The sequence below is a fragment of the Carassius gibelio genome, chromosome B13, assembly GCF_023724105.1.
Source record: "Carassius gibelio isolate Cgi1373 ecotype wild population from Czech Republic chromosome B13, carGib1.2-hapl.c, whole genome shotgun sequence".
In the NCBI taxonomy this organism is placed as follows: domain Eukaryota; kingdom Metazoa; phylum Chordata; class Actinopteri; order Cypriniformes; family Cyprinidae; genus Carassius; species Carassius gibelio.
The window spans coordinates 18,714,614-18,735,127 of record NC_068408.1 but is presented as its reverse complement, the minus strand read 5'-3'; the positions used below and the strand labels follow the sequence as shown (position 1 = coordinate 18,735,127).

Genomic DNA, 20,514 nt, shown 5'->3' with positions numbered 1-20,514 from the left:
TGGTAAATCCTCATTTAAATATTTCCAACCCAGCAACAAAATCTGACGGGAACTGACCCATGGATTTGGTTTCTCACACTCAAATAGCATCAACAAGTTGATTCAGCCATTGCACATGTGCAGTCCCAAGTACATGTCGCAGGAGTCAGGACATTACCTGTTTCTGTGGGAACCAAAGCCTCAGGTGGCAGATAGAATGGTGTGATGTCTTTTACCAATTGCTGGTTATCTATTTCATTTATAAAGCGGGACTTGTTCTACCATATTGTGCATTGCATTTTCTCCCACATATATTAATTTGAGTGAATTGTCTTGGTAGCACAGTGTTACTATTAGTCAGTCAACAAATAGTCCTGCCCCAAACTTCTGTCATTGGTTGAATCAGTGTTGAGGGTATTGGGCAGGTTGTGATGCTCAATCAAACAGATCAGCATTTACTTTGCTGTACAGAGTCTGTTGCATACACTTTTTGTCAAACTATTGCTTACTTGTGGATCTCTGCTAGGATACAAGAATGCATTTTAATATATAAAAACATGAATTTGACCATGTCAGCACAGCAGACATTGTCTTATAATATCTTACATAATAGATGATAACATTATATTGCATTCTTAAAGATGTGTATGAAAACAAAGCAAGGAGTTTGGTACATGTTGAGGCTATTAAATGTTGAGGAAATAAAACAATTACTACATACTCAGGTATCTCATGTTATTAGCTATTCAATGTTTATTTAACCTGGATTGTAGCCCAGTGTCTTCTCAGGGTCATAATCAATTAGTTCAGCTGGGCATTAGCTGGCTTCCAGATTCAGAATTTGGAGTTCCCATGGCAGTCATTGTTAAGTTAATCTTCTGATGATTTGCATGCAGAATTCTTTTAAAATGGATGAAAGTAGTTCCATCCAACCAGACCTTTGGTAAACTAATCTCTCAATTTAGCAGCAATCGTTATTGTTCCCCTGTTTCATTATCTTTGTGTAATAATTCATAATCCCTGACAAAGAATAGCTTTTCTCATAGCATCAATATTTAACCACACACTGCTTTTTTTTCTGATAATGACCGAGTCACAGTTAAGCCTCAATCAAGGGGAGGCAAATTGTCTGATTCTATTTTCTATAAAACAGATGATATGACAGCAATGTCAAGTATTTCAGCAGGCCATGGATCATCATTCCTGGAATATCAAGACTTGGAAACAGTTAAGGATGCATGGATTTTGCCTAAATTTGCATGATTTTGCTTAAGATTGGAGATCATGATTCAATATAATGTAATCCTCAATGTCAACATAAAAAATAGATTTTTTTTGAAGGCGGCTAGAAAGTCTTGTGATTTTAATGAAACTCTTGCTGAGCACATTCCTCCAATGACCCTCTCTCTACCTCTCCTCCAGCTGCACAAATCTAGACCTTTGACTATATGATGAAAAGTCTGGTCTGCAGCTTATTCTTCTACAAAGAGAGGAAGAGACTGTCATTTAGGGGTGGGTTCCTGTCAAAAAACAACAAGCCATACTGAAAAGTGGGCATGAGGGTGGAATAATTAATGACAGGATTTTCATTTTTGGATGAACTATCCCTTTAACAACAGTCACCCAATCAGAACAAAGGCTAGTCGGATTGAAAGAGACACTGTGGTCTTATATAAATGTGTTGCTCTCTATATCTCAAAAAGACTGAGATAATATCCTTCTATTTTAATTGTTACAGTGTAAACAAGCAGGAAACATAACTTTTGGAGGCTATACATCCGATGGAAATTATTCTGCTGTGCCACTGTCTGCAAATTATGATTTATAACCTTATTTCCTGCAATGCTGTTAGTCCTCATCATATCATGTAACAATTTCAGATAACTGAATGAAATGCATTAGGTTGAAAGGAAAAAAGCTTGAAGGGTGTCATTGTAGTGGAATATATTCGGGGCATATTTTTAAGTCCTGTATAATGAGGAGCCTGCACCTTTAAAAGCCTCATATTGAAAACACTTTAATGAGCAAATACTGCTGTAAGAGAGAAATTCAGCTGATGAGGTCAGGCTTTAGAAACTGCCTTTGACCAAAGAAAATTGGCTACTGGGAAAATAGCCTTGTTTCAATGATCAGATAGGAGGTACGCCAGAAACTGGGAATTTACTGTAAGTCCTCTGGAGAGTTTTATACATTACAGCAGGACTTAATACGAGTAAGCAATTATAAATGTTGTCTATATACTTACTCAAGCACTCAGATGACCCAGAGGGGGTTGACAGGTACCTTTCTACCTAAAAATACCTGGAACAATAACACTGTGCAAAATCTGTTCCCTGCTTAAGCCATTTTAGTGAGTTAACAGCATGCTTTCTGGGACGGAAGGAATGAGACGGCCAAGATTTTTTTTTTTTCTGCTGTCATATGCAAAACAGTTCTATCTCTGTCTCTCCCTCCCTCTTTTTTCTGTCACTCCTCTCCTGTCTCGCTCCCACTCTCTACTTCTCTTTCCTGTCCCGTTTCCCAGCCTGTCTCTATGGAAACAGAGCTGTCTTGCAGAGGAATATTCTTATGCAGGCTGGGAGGCTGGAAATAGGTCAGTGCTGAGACCCTGTTGGAGATTTTAAGGCGAGGTGGAGTCTTCCACTCTACAAAGCCATCCTGTAGAGCAAATGAGGACTAACTGGGCCAGGATAGCCTATAGTGTGTGAGAGTTGATTGCTGGCCCATTCTAGCAAACTCATCCAGGACTGCCCATTCTATTGATATATCACTGGCTGTTTAATTGGTTATGACAGTGTGGTTTTTATTAGCTGTGCTGCTCCTGGAAAAGGCAGCACTCCCCAGTGCCCTCCTGTCTCAGTGAGTCATGCCTGCATACAGAACTTCAATAATACAGTTCAGAAAAGCTTGCTTGTTGCTCTTGCAGCCAGCATAGAAACAAAGGCATATGCTCGCCACTAAAAACTTGGGAGCAATTATAAAACAAACTTTATGGCAAAACTTGGGAGCAATTATAAAACTAGCTTTATGGCACATACACAAAACTATTAAATATATACTCCTGGTAAATGTATTTTATCACGCATTAAAAAGCCAGCCTTGCCAGTGACATACAGTACTACCAATCCTGGAACCTCTCTTGGAACCATGAGACGGGGCCCTGTCCACAAGTGGTGACATCATGCAGTAAAGTTTGCACTGGATGTTGAATTATAAATAATAATAATAATAATAATAATCAGCCTATTAAAATCAATCATTTCTAAATTATACCCTTCCCCCCAAATAAATAAATTAATGAATAAATAAAAAAAATATATTTTTAAGAATTAGTTGTTTATGAATCAGTCTATTCACTACTAAGAACCAGCTCATGTAAGTCATTTGTTTAGAATTTAGACTAAAACCTATTGACTTAAAAAAACTAACAGTTCATAATAATCAATAGTTTATGTATTAGAATAAAAAACTATTAATTAAAAAGAACCTGGCTAATAGAATCAATTGTTTCTAAAAAAAAAAAAACAACAAAAAAAAAAACACTTAAATCAATCATTATTTATATTTACTCACATGTCAATCAAATCAGCTCAAATTAATCAGTTGTTTAAGAATCAGTCTAAAAACTATTCACTACAAAGAACCAGCTCAACAGTCAATTTTTTATCAATCAGTCTAACAAACGATTCTCTAAAAACTTAAAAACGTACACTTAATTAGCCATTTGTTTGTACATTTGTATACACTGGTTGAACTGCATCTTTATTTTTCCAGCTCAATAGAAAATAGATTTCATGTCATTATATTTGTGATACATTATATTTAAATTGATCACACTGAACACAGACTGCATTCAAATTTCAGATTTGAAATATCAATATTCTTTTACTGTGCCACTGAAGATTTGGCGGTGGTGGTATAGATTTAGCAGCGGGGGAGCACTGCTTCTGAAAAGTGGTGCATTAAAACACTAATACACAGAAAACAAGCAAACAATTAAATAAATCTTTTTATATTGAACCTGGAGAAAACTTAGAAGCATTAGCAAAAACAGAAAAAAATGACAAAGAGTAAGTGTAAGACCAGCCTCTGCCTTTGGGGTTGTGTGGCAGAAGTGGTTGTTTAAAACTGAAGATTGGCTCATAAATCAGAAGACAGAGAGAGCAGACAGAGGGGTCCTGATAGAGTCAGACCGTGTCACCGACCAGAACTGACTCACATGGACACCACCCTAAAACAACAACAACAACAACAACAAAACTCTTTGCATGCAATTTTCATTGCATTAATGAATCCCATCCCTCAGACAATCGCAGACTAGAGTTTAATCCATGGGTTTAATCCATTGGGTAGGACTATACGCAAGCATAAAAATAATTAGCTTCAAGATCATTGACCTGTAGCAAATGAATGTTGCTAACTAACCTTCTTACTGACTCCCTCTCTGAGCTGTCTACTTCCTGGAGATGTTGGTAGGCAGGACCAGAATCTCTCGTTCCACCAATGGCATTGAGACATCCTCTGTTTATGGGTGGTGTTCTGTGAGATGCAGGCCGAAAAGCAGAACGACTCCTCTGATCTGGACTATGAGAGAGGGAACCACTCCTGTAAAATAAAATACACAACATACCATTGATTTGTGTTTCTGTGTTATTGCTAGGGTCATTTTGATCCAAGGAGAAACGGTACAAATTTGACCAGTGCATGTTTACTGAGGGATGAATAAAAATAAACTGCGGGGATTTGATTCTGACAGAATTGGAAGCATCAGAATACAAATGAACAACAACAACAACAACAACAACAATAATAATAATAATAATAATAATAATAATAATAATACTATTATTGTTTTTGTACATTACCGGGGACTAAAAAAAAAAAACGCCAAATCAAAAAGAAAGTTTTATGTATGAAAGTAAATAATATTGAATACAGATATGGTCTGTTGGTGTTTTATTTTATTTTATTTCTTTTTTAAAGAAATCATAAAATAGCACACAAGACTCCGAGCAAAGCAAAGCTGTTAATACTCTGATTTCTGTCCCAGTCCATGGCATTCTTATGTTAAAAATGCTTTACATTTTACAAGTTTACACTCTCGCTTTCTCTCTGTCTCCATCTGGTGTGCTGAATGTTTTACAAATCAGAACATGTTTTCATAAAGATCACTGAGAAAGACACTGGGAATAAACAACACTCTGGAATATAGGCTTTAGTCTACACACCTGTAGACTTCATTAAAACAACAACAGCAGCAAAAATGATTTATTAGATACGTTTGTTTCATCATTAAAATAGGGAGCACATTACCAATGAGTCACCTTGTTCCAAATTAGATATTTATGTGATACTGCTATAGGCAAACTATGGGAAGATGTTGTACATACGTTTCCAGTGAATGGGGCCACATTAACATCGAGATTAATTGACCTATCAGACCGATGGCAGAAAGGAGCACACATTTGACTATTTGGTAAAAATACCCCGAAGAAGAATTCATGCTCGAATTTAGATGAAACTCCAGCAGAGCGATAATTCACTGCATATTTAAATCCTTCCTTACCCTGAGTCAAGAGCAATCAGTTAGATTGTGATGAGCATTTGAAGACATGAGCATTTGGGAAGGGGTGGGACAGGGGGCAAAAGGCTGTTTGCCAACAAATTACATGTCATCAGAGAAAAAAAAAACATATATATGATTTCAAGAGTGCACTGAGCCACAAACAGAGAGCGAGAGGAAACAGGGCTTAACATTAGGAAAGTATGAGGATTAAACAAGGCTGAAAGGATTGGTGTCTTTGCTATCACATACCATCCCCAGCCCTCCATAACCCCCCCCCCCCCCCAAACCACAACTCTTATCCCCACACGGACAAGCCATCATTTAATCGAACAGATCCTTCATATCAGAAAACGATCAAATATCTCGATTTCAATGAACCCTTCTTTGCCTAAAATACATTTTTGACCAATCCTACTTTAGGTTGCCATTCAATATTTCAGACATGCCTTTCTGGTTTTAGATGACAAAATACGTTAAAAATTATGTGGATTACAATATGTTTTGTCGCCTATTCCCATCAGAGCACTTTCTTTGCTTCAAGGTAAATTAACATCTTTTCCTTCATGTATTGATTCATGTTATTGTAGTTTCAATAGTAACTGAAGAGTTTGTGAATGTGTTTTGTTAATGTTATCAGTTATAAATGCATTGAATGCAAGAAACATTGTTGTCTCTAGTTTATAAGCGTGTTATTGCGCAATAGTTTCTTTAATAATAATAATAATAATAATAATAATAATAATATGGTCATGAGCTGTGGGTCATGATCGAAAGGACAAGATCCCGGATACAGGCGGCCGAAATGAGCTTTCTCCGTCGGGTGGCTGGGCGCTCCCTTAGAGATAGGGTGAGAAGCTCGGTCACTCGGGAGGAGCTCAGAGTAGAGCCGTTGCTCCTCCACATCGAGAGGAGCCAGCTGAGGTGGCTCGGGCATCTATTTCGGATGCCTCCTGGACGCCTTCCCAGGGAGGTGTTCCAGGCACGTCTCACCGGGAGGAGACCCCGGGGAAGACCTAGGACACGCTGGAGGGACTATGTCTCCCGGCTGGCCTGGGAACGCCTCGGGGTCCCCCCGGAAGAGCTGGAAGAAGTGGCTAGGGAGAGGGAAGTCTGGGCGTCTCTGCTTAGACTGTTGCCCCCGCGACCCGGCCCCGGATAAGCGGAAGATGATGGATGGATGGATGGATAATAATAATAATAAGCATATAATATAAATCACTTTGCAACGTTACAGTTCAGTCCAGCCATTGTAACAATAATATCCAATTAACCATTAACAAGTGTTTACATAAATCTTTAGTAAAGGTTTTTGGGGCTTGGCAAGTCAGTGCAGTGTAGAGTTCTTTTTTTTTATTTAATTTTTTTTTTACTTTAATTCAGCAAAGACACATTAAATTGATCTGACTATTTTCAACATTGATAAAAAAAAAAAAAAAAAAAAAAAAATTGTTCCTTGATCACCAAATCAGCATATTAGAATCATTTCTGAAGGATCATGTGGCACTGAAGACTGGAATTAATGATGCTGAAAATTCTTTCTAAACTGTAACAATTTTCACAATATTACTGTTTTTACTGTATCTTTGGTCAAATATATGCAGCCTTAGTAAGCAAAAATAAAACATGAAGCTGCCATAATTTATTGCACCAGATAACTGATTAAATACGCTCTACCAATCATGTTGTTGCTATTACAGAAGTGCATATTAATATATTGCCAGTTAGAATTATTATAATTTTCTTACAATTCAGTAATTGTATCATGGTCACTGGGTGCACTGTAATGGATGGAAATGTATTTTTTTCTTCAATGTGGATTTCATACTGTATAATCACAATAATCATTGTCAACAATTCTTTGAATGCCATTAAATTAGCATGAAAAAATAGTTATGAGATAATTCATACCTAGGGTGCTTCCCTGTCAGTGTGCCTTGTGGACTGGTAGATGCAGCAGTGCTTTGAACAAAACCAGACTCTCGAACATGCGGTGGCGAGGAACATGTGGGTTTATAATACTGCAAAAGACACAACAAAGACAAATGTTAAACATTCCACATGTTCATCAATGGGCAATGCACTGTCCTCTAAAATCTTTATTAATACATCTTCAGTCCCAGTTGGATAATGTATCAAGCATGCAAGAAGAGCTTAGGCTTCTGCTTGACTCTTCGCCTTGATTCAGAGGCAGTGGTCAGTGTTCCAATGATGTTCAGATAATCCAACAGACCTGTATAAAACCTGCAGACAAATCCAATTTAAATTTCACACATTCAAAGACTTCCTCTTTTTTTTTTTTTTTTTGCTTCAGGCAAAATGCACACAATGGTCTAAATGTCAGAGAGATACTTAATCTCCTCCACTATCCCACCTTCACTCCACAGTGTCGAGTGGAAGAGAATAGAGAGAGGGAATATACAGGAGGAGGAGAACTGATGGCTGATGGGGGATCAGAGAAGGGCACAAGAGTCACTCTAATTGGATAATATAGCACTTTCAGGACTATGTAAATCCAAGCAATGTCCCAGTAGCTTCCTCTAATGGAACTCGTGTGGGAACAATATGTGCAGTGCAGAAGAGAACATACTGTTTTTTTCCCTTTTACTTTGCTCATTTACATTTTGCAGATTGTTTTTTTTTTCTTTTTCAAAGCAACTTACATTGCATTCAAAGTATACATTTCAACAGTGTGTGGATTCTTTAGGAATGCCACGACTTTTGCATTGCAAACTTTACTGTGACTACTTAAAAACATGCAGTGTATGTGCATAATTTAGTAACTAATTATGTTCTGTTCTGCAAATTATAGCTGGGAGCATTTTTAAAGTATGATTTGAATGCATCATGTAACATCCCAGCCTACAGGAATTTATTCATTTGTGATATAACAGCAGCTTGGAGGAAACCTCTTGTGTCTGTGAAATATTGACACTGCCTCGACAAAGAAATGACATTTCCAGTAAGCTTGACTTTTTTCAAACCTGGGCTAAAGTAAGATGACAATATGTGAAACGTAACCCACGTGCAACACCGTGGGCAATTTTAAAATGTTTTATCTAATGTATTAAAATTCAAGTGAGTCATGTTTAAAATCACTTACATAAACCTTAATCTCTTTTTTCTTTTTTTTTTTTTACTCAAAACCAAAACTTGGTTCATGATACTTTAGGCTTTTATATATGGATTTAACATATATAGGATTTTACCAGCTATGCTGTTATGTTTTGCTTGATTTAAAATATGAATTGCATAGATGAATGTTTTAGCAACTTGTAATGACAGTAAATGTGCTACTGAAAATATCAGGTAAGTGGGAAGGAGATATATGATTTATACAGAAGAAGAGAAGGAGCAAGAGAAAGAGTAGCATTAAAACTTCACTTCCCAAAAAACCCTAGTGACTTTTGTTGTCTGAGCAATGAAGGCCGTAACACTTAATGTCCACTAGAGGGGGCGACAAGATTTCTGTTTACAATAGTTAAATTGACAAATATATACATTAATTTCATGTGTACTGCCATGAATATGCCATATCTGTGTACAAGAATAAACTTCACAGCTGAACAACTACTTAAAACTTCCCAATCTGGCTTTTTCAACCTACCTCCAAATTTATTTTAAGATATAGTTTATTCACACTGGTTTATGCATTTAATGTTTGTCCATCTGGAACTTTTATTTTTCATGAGCTGTATATTTTAAGATGTACTAGGTGTTGATAAAATCACATGCAAAGAATGTAAAGAGCTTTGACATTGACATTCAAAAATTCGTTATTGAATTCTAAATAGGAAATGAAATGATCAAAACCTACGCGGACCAGACAGGCTTTGGTTCTACTAGCGATTTGATTGGAGACCAAGAGCCAATCACAATTGACCTTTAATTTTCCGATTGGTTGATTCGGTGGCACACTTGTAACGCTGTTGTAAGTTGAGCGAGCGTTTGTCAAGAGTTGAGTGCGCACAGAATTAAGAGGTTGAGAGAGAGAGAGGGGGACGTGACAGGAGCACAGAGAATAAGTTTGTGAGAGAGCATCTGAGTAAACTGTGTGAAAGGATTTGTTACTGCACGTTAATATGGATAATAGCAAACAAACAAATACATTTATTGAGCACGGAATCGTTTTTTCTTTGCTCAAGCAAATTTTTTTTTTTTTTGCGATTGTTAATTTCTGTTAAAAATATAATGTAATATGCTTGCAAAATATAGTTCTCTGTGCTCAAAACTTACAATTACTGGCTCAGGATTGTGGCACAAAAATAACACCATACGAGAGGAAGTATGGTTAAGACATTCTATATAACAGCTATATCTGAATTCAGAGTGAAAATAAAGGCCAAATAATAAAAAGCTATATAATATAGTTTGCTAAAATGGTAATTTTATATTTTCTAGTACATGGTGTGCAGTATGAATTTAACACTTTGTTTTTACTCAAACCCAAACATATTCTTCCATTAGTGTGATGGCTATATTGCTTCACAAAAGCAAAGCTATGACTCAGAGCACTACAAAAGTCTTGAAAATCATTTCCCGCAACAGGTTTGAAAAAGCTGTCTGATTGATTCAAAGATAGAAATGGTAATTTCTGAATTTAAGGTCAACTCTTCATCACATAGGTAACTAGTATAAGAAAAGCTTGAAGCCTATCATTACTGAAGCAGTCAATTTTTTTCCCTTAGAGATGCACTTTGACCACAGTCAAAAGAACCTGTTCAGGCAATCAAAAATGACTTCATTGGAAATCTTTTGAAAGCACGTCTTTCTGATCTTTGAAGATGCATTTTCTTTCTTTTTCTAAGCATAGCCAACTACATTTCCAGAAAATACTTTTAAGTAAACAGGATTGAATAGACTTCTTAGCTGTTAATCTGGCAAATTCAGCAAAAACATACTAATGTTTAGAGAAATAAAATACTACAAATTTTATATATGTTCCAAATTCCCATTTTTAAAACCTGAGTAAGACTAATGTGCAGGTAACAAGCAGGTTCTATTGTTTAATGAAACATGTAATTCACAAATAAAAGTGCTCACAATCTTGGACTGTATAAGCAGCAAACTGCTTAGAATTTTTGGAAAAGAAGGTTATCAAACTGATATAGAAATGTTGTCAATGCATCTGAGAAGGAATATGCAGTGGGCAGAACATTTGATGTTTACTCATCCCAAAAGGTAATGAGCATATTGGAGAAAAAGAGCTGAAAATTGAGACTTACATATATTTATATATAAAAAGTAATCTACAAAAGATTATTTCAAAATAGCACTGCAGAGACCACCTCAAACATCACAATGGTACATACAAAAGCGCGACTTTATTATACAGCTAACAGGGGCAAATATATGGGATGAATGGGCAATAATGAGCTGTTACCACCACATGTCTGTGTACGAAGGCTTTTGACCTGCTTTGAACAGAGATAAATAAGGCTCAAAAAATGCTGGTTAGGAGGGGATTTTAGTGTAATGTATTTTTTTATTTAACCATATTGACATATAAGACCACCACCTACTGTAGCTTGTGTGTGTGTGATCTGCATGATCTGTCCAAAGGTACTTTAGATGGTAATTGTTTTAAATGTCATTCAAGTTAAGAGTTTCTGCGGTAAATGTGTAATAAGCTTTGAATTGTTCTTCTTGCTCAGCCTCATTTCAGCTGCAAGTCAACAAATATTTCACACCTATAATAATCAAAATCTTTGTGGTATGCAGGGGCAAAGCAAACAACAAAAATTTACCTGGAACAGAATCCTAAAATATAATTCTAGACAAGACAAGATGTGTGTTACCTGTGTATTAACAAATGTTTGTTTATATGCCCATGGGCTGAACTTTCAGCAAATTATGCACTAGAAAGAGTAATAAGCTTATGATATTATATATATATATATATATATATATATATATATATATATATATATATATATATATATTATATACACACACACATATATATATATATATATATATATATATATATATATATATATATATATATATATATAGAGAGAGAGAGAGAGAGAGAGAGAGAGAGAGAGAGAGAGAGAGAGAGAGAGAAAGGTTAGGACTGAATTTGAGATGGATTGGAAATCTACTGAGCGTCACAGATATTACTTAACAGAGGTATCTCTATGTAAAACTCAGGTTAGGGTTAAGGGTTAGTTCACCAAAAAATTAAAATTATCCCATAAATTACTCACCCTCAAGTCATCTTAGGTGTATATGACTTTCTTCTTTAAGACGAATCCAGTCAGAGTTATATAAAAAATATACTTTGATCTTTCAAAGCTATTTACTGACACTTAATGGCATTTAATGACAGTCCAAAAGAAGTTAAATAAAAAGTGCCCATCCTTAATAAAAAGTGTCTCACATGGCTCCGGGGGGTAAACAAAGCCCTCCTGTAACAAATTGATGTGTTTTAGTAAGAAAAAATGCGCTGCTCAGATGTGATGAACGCAGAAGCGCAGGATAGAGATCAAAACAAAACATCAGTCACTAATTAGAGGTATAAAACAAGCCTCTTGCTTCTGTTAACAAACATTGGTTTTCACAAGACTCTTCAGCACATGTTTACCCCCCCCCCCCCATTTTTATGGATGGGGCTTTTTATTTAACTTCTTTTGGACTGATGGACGCCTTGGGGGCGAGTAATTGATAGGCTAATTTTCATTTTCGGGTGAACTTACCCTTTAATTCAATGTAGTTCTTATGATTACTGAAAGAAAAAGCTGTTGTCATGGAAAAAAGAACTAATATCATGTGTCAAAAGTTGGTCTTTCCTTGTCACTGGACTAGTTTTGATTGCTTTGGCTGGCATTTGCGTGTCTTCTGACAGTGGGCAATCACTGTAGAGATTAAACATCTCACTGGGTTTGAGTGACATTTAAATTACCACTGTGTTTGCAATGCAAATAGCCTGTATCGGCTTATCTGTGATGGATCTGCAAGTTGGAGTGATTGAGAAAGTGATGAATATTAACCAGATCCCCAACGGGATGCAAGGAAGGTAACACACTCTCAAGAGCACTGGACTAGCACGCAGTTTCTGAGCTGGAAAGACAGAGAATGATGCAGTAATCACAAACCCTCAATGATGGACTAGTGTGACTACCATTATTAGTGTGTCTGTCCTCAGAGACTTGCACACCCTGAATGGCTGTGACAGAGCCTCATTACAATGAGCTGAACGATGTAAAGCTGTTCTTGCTTCTAATTGCTGGTGAGGAAAGAAACAGGAAATGTGATGGGATCTGTCTCAGAATCCCTTTTAACGTGAATTTTCAGCGATCACATCATGATCAGATAGCATTTTTCTACATTTATGAATCCATGAGTTTTGTTGCTTGTAGTCCAGTGGCTGTCTACGTTTTTGACAATATTCAAATTCTCATAATCGAAGGGCGTCACATCTAAGCTGATATGTCCCTTAAAATAAATCTATAAAATATAAAATAAAAATAAAACTGAAAAAATAAAAATGTCTGTTTAATTTTGTACATCACATTTTCATTATTTGTATTTTCTTTCAGCATTTTTATTTGAGATCTTATTAATATCACTAAAATAACCAAATCAATAAATTAAATTAAAAACTAAATTTTTTTTGGAGCCATCTGTATGCTAGCAAGAATTTTAAATAAATAGATAAATTCATAAAGTCTCTCTTTTTGTGAAAGTGGAACAAAAATACTTATGACATCATACAACCCACATTTATGGTTTATCAAATTTTGTTCTGAATGTGAATGTTCTTCACACTTATAGTGCCTACCAATAGAATATAGCAAATCATGGCTTAGAGTTTCATGAACAATTTGGTCTGGCCACTGAATCAATATAATATAATATAATATAATATAATATAATATAATATAATATAATATAATATAATATAATATAATATAATATAATATAATATAATATAATATATGTAGAATGTTACTTATACTTATGAACTTATAATTAAATTAGTTCTGTCAAACGATTAATCGAGTTTAATCAAATCCAAATTAAAGTTTTTGTTTACATAATATATGTTTGTGTACTGTGTATATTTATTATGTATTTAAATACACATACAGGAAATATTTCAAAAATATTTACATGTATTTACATGTATATATTCATATTCATATTATTTAAATTATAAATATATTTAAAATATAAACAACTTATTTTTCTTATACATGCATGTGTGTGTATTTATATATACATACAGTAATAAATATACATAGCACACACGCATATATTATGTAAACAAAAATGTTAATTTCGATTAGATTAATCACAATTAATTACTAAATTACATTTTCATACAGGTTATTGACTAAGCTAGCCAACAGATTGGCTATCAATAAGCTAAGCTATCATGCTGAACTGTTTTCTCTTGCAAAACATAAGCTAACTAATAATAATAATAATAATAATAATAATAATAATAATAATAATAATAATAATAATAATGAATGAGTGTATAATTACATAAATATATAGTATAGGATATATGTAACCATAAAAAATAATAATAATAATAATAAATGGCCATAATAACAGTTAAGATGGTGCACATCATAAAGTGATTTTTTATTATTTGTAATTAGGTTCTGAATAAATTATCTATTAAACTTTCTCTCAGGCAATGGAGTCTCTTTGGTCTTATTTGTTTGCCAATTGTTCATGACAAAAGCTGTAACAAAGAAATGTCTTTTGGGAATTTTCTTTAAAGGATTAGTTCGCCCAAAAATAAAAAGTCTATGATTAATTACTCACCCTCATGTCGTTCCAAACCTGTAAGACCTTTGTTCACCTTCGGATATTTTTTATAAAATCTGAAAGCTCTCTGACCTTTCATAGACAGTAATGCAACTGCAATGTTCCCAGGTCCAGAAATGTAGCAAGGACATTATGACTGTTTTATGAAACTACGAGAATACTCATGGAGAAGGACTGTTGAATAAATGATCTTATTATTCGTTTTCTTTGCACACAAAAAAGTATTATTGTAGCTCTGTAAAATCATGTTTGAACCATTGATGTTACATGGACTATTTTACAGATGTCCTTGCTACGTTTCTGGACCTGGGACCATTTCAGTTGCATTGCTGTCTATGAAGGGTCAGAGAGCTCTTAGACTTGAGTATCTTAATTTGTGTTCCGAAGATGAACGAAGGTATTATGGACCCGGAACCAACGACTTTATGTTTTAATAGGCAAAGAGTCATCACAGAAAATGTAATTTTCCAAAAAATAAACCAAAACAGAGCAGCGGAGCAAAATAAATATGCAATCCACTTCAAGAATATACTATGCGGATACAAAATATACATTAATGCGAGGAATAAAAGGGGCCAGAGGTGCTTACTTTCTGGAGCTGCAGGCCTTGCTGAGGCCTAAGGCTGGGTTTAGGGGGCAAGCTGAAAGAGTTGAGGTTGTAGTTTTTCAGGCTACGGCTCTCTTTCAAGTGCGCCTGGAGCTTTTCCCTCCTTCTCCTGTATGGGGCAGCATCATTAGTTAAGGATACAAAATACCATGGGCTAAACACACAAGCAGACTCATTCACATGCAAACACCACCCATCATCTGTAAGAATATGTTCTGACAGTTAAGACAGCCCATAGTTATTTTCCTGGGAGATAAAATAATTACTGGTGCACTTAAATGTCACTACATCATTGTTTGATTTTTCTTCTGTCAGTTCACTCACTCATTGTATCATGTGTTATATTTAAATCGCTGGGCTGTTCCACACACACCCCTTTCTTGATTTAGGAGCTCTCACTTGCAGTCGGTTGCTCTTACTGATGATTATCTCAACTCATGGGTGAAATATGGACATACTGTCAGATCCATCACAATTTCAGGGTAATGTGACTATTATTACCCCTTTCCTACTCATGCCTACAAAATGCAACCTTTTAAAGCATTATAGACACTCTCCCCAGGCTATTACAAAGAAAGGATTTTTAATTATACTGCTTCCTAAGATAATGTACTTAAATTTGGCCAAATTATAAGGCAGCAACACATGCTTCCATTGCAGCAGTGGTTGTCCACAATAGTATCTGAAGGTCTCCTAGCCCTAGTTTTGTATTCTGTTTATAAAAGAAACTAATTATAATTAAAACTGAAATGATTAAACACGGTTTTCCAGAAATTTTAGAAGTTCTTCAGGGTTCCCAATCATTTCAAGCAATTTGTTTATATTTAAAGCTGCATTCTGCAAGTTTGTCTCTTTTTCGCCAAATCTCTGTTTGAAAACCTGTAATTGCAGTTACTTGCAGTTGTGTACCGGCATGGGTGAATCTAATGTTTTGAGGTGAATGTGTGGCTGTCAGTCACTGCACTGGTGTGGATCCTGTACTTAGGAATCACAGATTCTATATTTACACACAATACTATATTTATTGCGATATTTAAAAATAAAAGACAAATTAAGAATTAGAAATATATATATATTGAACATTTTAAAGTTAAATATTCTATCTAATGCACTTTGATAATTCAAAATTAAGAGCCCCAACCCATGTTCTTAACTATGGAAACTTTAAATGGGACTCAACCCTCTTTTTATTTGAAAATACTGTCTAAAGTCTAAATTACATTTGCACTGGTGTTTTAGGAAGCCAAACTAATTAGAATATAACAAATTAGATAATCTAATCTAATATAATATAATATAATATAATATAATATAATATAATATAATATAATATAATATAATATAATATAATATAATATAATATAATATAATATAATAATTGGAACACGCTGCAAAAACAGATTTGATGAAGGGATTAAGCCATATATTGTGCTTTCGGTTTTAATTTGTTTGACAGATACTGTACCAAAGCATAATGGCGAAAAAAAACAAAAAAAAAAAAACATTTTCGCCTGGAATCTATCATTTTGCATCGTCATGTGACCACAGTAATATCGAGTATTGCTATCGTGATATCACAATATTGATAATATCATTACATGCCTAGTGTTTTAGCATGTAGATATCAATATCTGTAAAGTCTAGTCTCCTATTGTCATGCCATTCAAATTTCATATTAAAAAATTATATTAACCCCAAAAACGTATTATTCTTCCTTCGAATTAGATCTCTTTAAAATAAAAGTCTTGTTTAATCCCAGGTCTGTAATCAGATTTAAAACTGGAATGTAATTTAATTTACAGTCACGTGTTTCATAAACACATAATCCATTTTGGTTACGTGCTTGCTAAAATATTGATCAAATATTTTGGATAATTGTTTACCAAAAAAAGTTACACAACTAAAGCTAGTTAAAAAAAATTTTTACCTGCTAAAATATTTTTCAGCAGTAAAATTCTAACATTTCTAAACTTTTTTCTTTAACTTCTAAAATTAGATGTCCTTGTATTTTCAAATGGGGACTGAAAAAATGTTTCTAAGTACACAAATGAAATTTAAGTATGATTAAAATAAGCAGTGTGTCAGCTCACTAGAACAAGTTGTTGTGTCCTTTAACAAATGCATTTTTAAATACAATGAACAGTTCTGAGGAGCCTTAAAGGGGGAAAACAGTCTTGAGGCTGTAATGACTGTGAATAGATCTGTCTCCATTAAATAGTTGAAACGAGCCTGTAAAAGCTGAATAGTAAAAGCACCAGCAGCAGTGCATTCGATGCATGCCATGGGCCAAAAATGTTTTAATTCATTCCGGTTGGAAAGGTGGCCAGTATAGCTGTGGGTGCTTTTATGGGAAAGTAATTACGTCCACACCTCCAGTCATTATGTTTCTGGGTTTCCATAGCAGTCACTCTTTCCTCTAGCTTGTTATATTGTGCCTTTCTTTCGAATGATATGCTCTGGGGTACAGCTCAAGCTTTGATTAATTCTGAGGTCCACTTACTTGTTCCGACAGTAGAGAGCCATGCAGAGGGTGCCAAGAAAGCTGATCCCCATGGCAATACATGTGATAGACATCACATGTCTTTTGTACACCTCCTTGCTCTCTGTTGGGACGAAGCAAACAAGAAGGAGAAAAAAAATAAATGAGCAAAACTTTCACTGTAATACAAAAAATAAGTAGTATGCAGCACATATGAAGATGCATCTACATTGAAACAATGACATTGAGTGCAACACATCACTAAATATTTGTTGCTGTAATAGAGGTGGCCTGGAATAAGAGAATAAAACATGGCTGGTTTCACTAGCGGGAGCCTGATTTTCCAAAATGCTAGTTTGCAATGCGGCAAAACCCCCCTATGTAACTGTCAGGGAGTCGTGAAACTGAAGTGCTGAAAAGAGGCGAGTAATAGATGTTGTTATATATTTATTTATTTATTTTGTGGGGATGGATGGCACAGGACAAGTGTTCAAACCTAAATGGACACTATTAAGTGTGAAAAATAGCAGCTGTCATTTCTCATATGAAAGAGTAAATCACGCTTGTCTTCACAACTGTTAATAGGCAATCAATCAGATTATACTCAGACACAACACACTCTACAAGAGCTGCCACTAACTTCACACTGAATACACTGGAGTATAATGAATGTGTCAGCTACACGACTAGTAATAAAGCAATCTTGAGCTTTACAAGGGCAGGCTCAAAGCAGTTAACCTTTGCAGGTGAAATTAACATGGTAAAGTCATAATGGCTACCCAAAGTGATATCATACTCCCTTTAGTGCATTTCAGTAACCTCCCAAGGCAGTTATTTTATATGTTAAGTAATAGGCATACAAAAAATATACAGGTAAGTCAAGATTGTGTTTCAATAATGTTGTATTATTTTAAATAAGGAATAAAATCTGACAAAAAAGTGACATAAAAAATCAACCAATCAAAGCCAGAGTAAACTCGAACTATTATTACTATAATTATGCATTATTACAACTATTACAGCATATAATTGCTATTATATTTATTAAAGTTTTAGTGATTTTGTCATGTGCTTTTCTTGTTTTTATTATTTTATTTATTATTTCACACTTTTTCAAATATACCAATCATACTGAGTTTACTCATTCATATTTCAATGGGTGGTCCTTCTCCTCCTCCTTATAGTGTTGCTGGTAATATAGAGAAAATAGATTATTCCAACAGTTCGGAGGTTCATATAAGTGCACTAACTTGCAGAAAAGATCTATAAATGAAAATGCAAAACCTTGTAAAACAAATCAAGCATTGCTCAGTTTTCATTATTTATATATTCATTCGTCATGCTTTATAAACTGACTTATTATTCCTATGCCATTATATGTCCATCACATAGTTAAAGTGAATGGAAACCCTGGGATACAAAAAGCATAAAGACGGGAGGAGGAGAGATAAGAGGAGGTGGGATGTATTAGCACATCCTCTCTTTACATTCTGTGCTCTCTCCTACACATTACCTCATCCTCTTCAACATATCATTGATCCTCTCAAAGACAAGAGAGTGATGGGGAGGAAAAGTGGGATGTTATGTTAATTTATCCATTCTTTTATTCGAGTCTGTCATTAGTGCCCATACGCTCTCGAAAAAATACCCAAGTCCAGCATATCTCTGTACAACGAAAAAAGGGGACATTTTATTTCTACATCGAACTGAAAACTCTGTTGCACAGAAAACCCCATTAAAGAGACCGTTTGGTTTTATATTTATGCAGTACTAAATCCAGCTAGAGCTTTTGTTTGACAAGTATTATTATTATGATGATGATTATTATTAGGATGCCCATATAAAACACTGGAATGTCTTTGGTCAGCTTCATTACTGATAGTTGAAAAACGTTTTCCACATTCTAGAAAAATAACATTTCATAAAAGCAAATCAATGATCTCAAGTATCTAATTAGGGCAATTCCACTTATAATTGGGGAGCAACAGGTAATTTATCTCAATAACATGGTAACTGGTGTAGGGCTATGAGAAACTCAGTGTGAATAATCGAAAGGCGCCCACAGACAGAAAATGTAACCAAGACTACAAGAAGTGCATCCTTCTAATGACACCCACTGCACTCGGGATACTTCACTTTGCTTGAGACATTTTCTCAGGATTCATACATACATATACATACATATACATAAGAATACAAGAATAAAAATAATATATAAAGTATTTGTTCAACTGAAACATTATTTATTCCACTACGCCTTTGATCATATCAACACAGTATTTTTTTGCATAAAACCATTAACACTTTTAATGGTATTATAGAGTGCAATATAAAATCACTTTGTTTATAAAGAGACACTCCTAAATAAATAGATAAATAAATAGTCACCATACTGTATGTGTACTTTTTCAAACAATACAGATGCTCCATTGCCTTGACAGTTCTGTCTAGACTTTTATTTTTTGACATGTAATACGCACCAGTGAGTGACAGCAATACAGTGGAATCTGTTTGCTAGGTTTCTATTTTTCTCTACACATCAGTACATAGAAATCGTCTTTTTTATTTTTATTTTATTTTTTATTTTTTCTGGTTTCTGACCTGTCAGGTCAGAAAGTAAACAGAAGTATGGTATTTTTCAGATGTCACACTTGCGAATTAATCAAGTTTTTAGCAGAGGTACCAGGCATGTTCTGAGCTAGCCATGATTGCCTAATAACCATGACTGAAATGCATAATGATTAAGACACCTGCTATTTTAGTGGTGATGCAGGCATCTCATAGACACAAAAAAACTTTTGACCCCTTTCATATACACACACAACTTCCAAACGTAAGATTTCTATAACCTTCACAGAGAATACATGATTTCCCCCACTTGATTTTTAACTACAAAACCATCCACTGTAGGGGTTTACTATGTATATATAAAAGATCCATTCACTAAACATTTGGTCATATTAGAGCAAACTGTGTATTATTCATGAAACACCCACAATCCAATGTAGAATGTAAATCTGTAAATGTAAATTAACCAATTATTCTTTTCTGTGCAAACATTTATCTTTTCTATGCAAATGAGACTTATTATAGAATGCATGC

At 34.7% G+C, this 20,514-nt stretch overlaps 1 protein-coding gene across 1 annotated transcript in view; it reads right to left on the bottom strand.

Annotated features, from left to right (window-relative positions):
• The window catches only part of LOC127969979 (pro-neuregulin-3, membrane-bound isoform), a 334,295-nt gene that overhangs the window by 3,494 nt on the left and 310,287 nt on the right, over positions 1-20,514 (bottom strand). Inside the window, exons 5-8 of the mRNA XM_052572139.1 lie at positions 17,434-17,536; positions 14,916-15,042; positions 7,454-7,563; positions 4,405-4,584 (exon numbers count right to left, since the gene is read on the bottom strand). Of these exons, the coding sequence (XP_052428099.1) occupies positions 4,405-4,584; positions 7,454-7,563; positions 14,916-15,042; positions 17,434-17,536 (520 nt within the window). The remainder of the gene's footprint in view (positions 1-4,404; positions 4,585-7,453; positions 7,564-14,915; positions 15,043-17,433; positions 17,537-20,514) is intronic.